The following is a 3,461-nucleotide window of genomic DNA, read 5'->3' as shown; positions in this document are numbered from 1 at the left end:
TGGAGTACTGCATCCGGTTCTGGGCGCCGCACTTCAGGAGGGATGTGGACAACATGGAGAGGGTCCAGAGGAGGGCCACTTGCATGATCAGGGGGCAGCAAGGCAGGCCTTATGAAGAGAGGCTATGGGACTTGAACCTGTTCAGCCTCCACAAGAGAAGGCTGAGTGGGGATCTAATGGCCTGTTACAAACTAGTCAGGGGGCGGGGACCAGCAGGCACTGGGGAAGTCCTTGTTTCCGCAAGCACTACTAGGAGTTACCAGGAATAATGGTCACAAGCTGGTAGATTTAGGCTAGATATCAGGAGGTGCTACTTCATGGTCAGGGCGGCTAGGATCTGGAACCAACTTCCAAGAGAAGTGGTGCTGGCTCCTACCCTGGGGGTCTTTAAGAGGAGGCTGGATGAACACCTTGCTGGGGTCGTTTGACCCCAGTACTCTTTCCTGCCATGGCAGGGGGTCAGACTAGATGATCTACTTGGGTCCGTTCTGACCCTGGAAACTATTGTTTGGGAATGGCCGAAACCAGTTTGGGGGAGAACCTCGTTGAATGTACTGAGACTTAACTGATTTGGGTCATGCCAGCTTATGCAATGTCTGTCCCAGACCCCTTGCTGGCTTAAGATAAACCAGACTCCCCCAGCATCCTGGCATGCTTTCTGGGCTAGGCAGAGCTATCTGCCCCAGCCAGAGGGCTGTCCCTGCCCCTCTCATCTCTAACTGGAGCAGGGACTGGCCCTAGCAGAGACACTGGCTGGCATGGCCCCATTAAGGCAAAGTAGGCGGGGGGGGTAATTCTTCCCTCCTTTACCCCCTTTTTTCCCCCCCATCTTGGCCATGGTCAGCTTATCTGTTGGAGCAGAGGGGAGGAGATAGAAGCAGCTGTGCAGGGCTGAGCTCCTTGCCCCCAGCACAGCACTGGCTGCTTCTGTTGCAGGACCCAGATGGGGACTGCACAGCCAGTAGAGGTATCTGCCCCTCTGGGCCAGCTGCCAGTGGGCTGTTGCTGCAGAGTTGACCTTTGTGTGGCACTACTGCCATGCATGCCCCTGCCCAGCCAATTGGGCAGCTATCACCTGGAAGATATTCCCAGTGTGGTTTGAACCGTCAAAGCATATCATCCTGGCCTGAACTGGCCAGGAGGTCAGTCACCTCCAGCTGGGTCCAAGGTACCAGCTCTAAGCAGGCAGGGTCCTGCCACTGGCCTCCCTAGCAGGAATTCTGATGTGCCCTATTGGAAAACTGAAAAAAAGGCAATCTGCAAAATACCCTGAAATCCATGTTCCTCCACAATTTTTTTTTTTTAAAAGACCACTACGTATAGGCAGAGATACCGTGATCAGTTGGGCATGTTTTATTGATATATCTACAGTGTTTAAAGCAATTTGGAAGCCTACCAGTGTCTCTGTCATCATAACAAAATTTTAATTCTAATTGCCTAATACGTTTTGCTGCTCTCCCACAGGGGCCAATGTCCCTTGCAGGGCCCGTGTGCCCCACCCCTGCTTGCTTCCCCAGCCCCTTGAATTGCTGCCCCGCCTGGCCCCATTCCTTGATGGCTCCTGAATCCTCCCCTGCTGTTCCCACTCCCCAGCCTCTGGCACTTTAAAAAACAAACAAACCAACAACAACAAAGAGCCTCTACTCACTGCAGGGGCTGAGGGGACTCTGGGACTTTGTGGCAGAGCATTCCGTGCCCCCTAATGCAGTAGGGTGCAGCAGGGCCCAGGTTGGGACCTCTGGGTTTGTTGCCCTGGCCCCATGCTGTGCTTGGGGGGGCAGTGACCCAGAAAGGCAGCTGATGGTGCTGGTGACTGCCAGGCTTTTTTTAATTGTGTGGATGCTGGGGTTGAAAGGCAGTGATCAAGGAGCCTCAGGGGGCTGGCTGGGGATGGGGCCGGGCAGGGCAGTGATGGTGGGGTTTGGGGGGTGGGGATGGGTAGGGCAATGATTAAAGGGGCTCAAGGGAGAGGGGGCTGGGCAGTGCAGGGATCAGGGAGGCTTGGGGGGCAGGTGGGGGCTGGGTGCGGCAGTGATTAGGAGGGTTCGGGGGGGGCATGGGGCATGGGATTGTCAAGAGCTGGGGGGGGCAGGGGTGGGGGGGGCTGGGGGGGGGGGGAGGGGGGGGGGGGGGGCGGGGAAGTGGGGGAACCGGGGGGGCTGGGGGGGCGGGGGGGGGCGGGGTGCGGCAGTGATTAGGAGGGTTCGGGGGGGGCATGGGGCATGGGATTGTCAAGAGCTGGGGGAGGCAGGGGTTGTGGGGGCTGGGGGAGTGGGTAGGGCTGGCGGGGGTCAGTTCATGTTCATGTGTGTCCAACCAAGCATTACAGGAAAGACTTTTTCTGGTATCTTTTAATTAGACCAACTATATATTTGGGAGAGATCTTCTAAGTATACAGTTGCACTAATAAAAATATGAGAGAAAATTCTCACCTCTAATACATTTCCCAGACCATTGTGGCTTGGCAACACTCCAAGCCTACAATTTAGTGTTAATAACTGTATGTGTACATGTATGTTCCTTTTATCTCCAAGACTCTTTAGATGGGCATAGGTCAGGATCACTTACGTAAGCTTCTTGCAGTATAGAATATATATAGAGAAAACAAAATGGGCTAAGATGTTCCTGGCAATGCTAATTGAAGAGCTGCTGTGTGTGTGTGTGTGTGTGTGTGTCTGTCTACTCATTAACTGAAACTTAACAGATCATGAACTGAAAACCCACAGTGTTTGTTTTCCCAAACCCAGACATATTTGCACAAATGGAAGTTCTCTGTTGGGAACATAATTACTTCTTATATTGATCATTCCAAAGTATTGAAAAATATCAGACATAACTATAAAATACTGTTAGCAATAGCAGGTCTGTTTTTTTTTTTTTTTATAGTGTCAAGTCTTCTAAACTGTGGCTGTGAGAATGTAAGACTTTCCAGTCTTATCTGAAGTAAACAAGCACTATTGCTTTTTGTGGTTTTTTGTTTGTTTTGTTATTCAATAATAGCCTTATTGAAGTAATAGAGCTGTGCTGTTTTAAAACGTGCCCTGTTGAAAAATACATTTGCCAATTACATTTTTTAAACTTGTTTTTCGGCTTAGAGTTGGCGAGAGCTGGATACTCGGATCACTGATGCAGCTAATGAAGCCAAAGATAATGTGAAGTATCTCTACACACTTGAAAAATGCTGTGACCCGTTGTATAACAGTGACCCTGTAAGTAACAGCTCCTCACTTTTAAAAAAATAAAAGGTTCTATGTTGCAACTAAACTCATAACACTTCTAGCTGATGGGCATGACTTAGCATTCTGAAGTTACTTTCCATTTTATTTAATTTTAACTACCTGCATCCAGATTGAGGTTCAAGTGAACAGTCCCAGAATAAGCTTCTATCTTACTATGGCTTAAGCTAAGTTACTTGGTAGACAGTATTAAGTTTTCATGGATGCCGGGACAGGACAAACTAA

General features: G+C 50.1%; 1 protein-coding gene across 1 annotated transcript in view; it reads left to right on the top strand.

The window, feature by feature from the left end:
• Window positions 1-3,461, top strand: part of DNAH5 (dynein axonemal heavy chain 5) — a 555,556-nt gene that overhangs the window by 94,595 nt on the left and 457,500 nt on the right. The window contains exon 8 of the mRNA XM_019521239.1: window positions 3,096-3,209. Coding sequence (XP_019376784.1) covers window positions 3,096-3,209 — 114 coding nt within the window. The remainder of the gene's footprint in view (window positions 1-3,095; window positions 3,210-3,461) is intronic.

The sequence above is a fragment of the Gavialis gangeticus genome, unplaced genomic scaffold (genome assembly GCF_001723915.1).
Source record: "Gavialis gangeticus isolate Ggan-Ray unplaced genomic scaffold, GavGan_comp1, whole genome shotgun sequence".
Classification (NCBI taxonomy): domain Eukaryota; kingdom Metazoa; phylum Chordata; order Crocodylia; family Gavialidae; genus Gavialis; species Gavialis gangeticus.
Note: the sequence above shows the minus strand (reverse complement) of the source record. Positions and strands in the feature narration are given on the sequence as shown.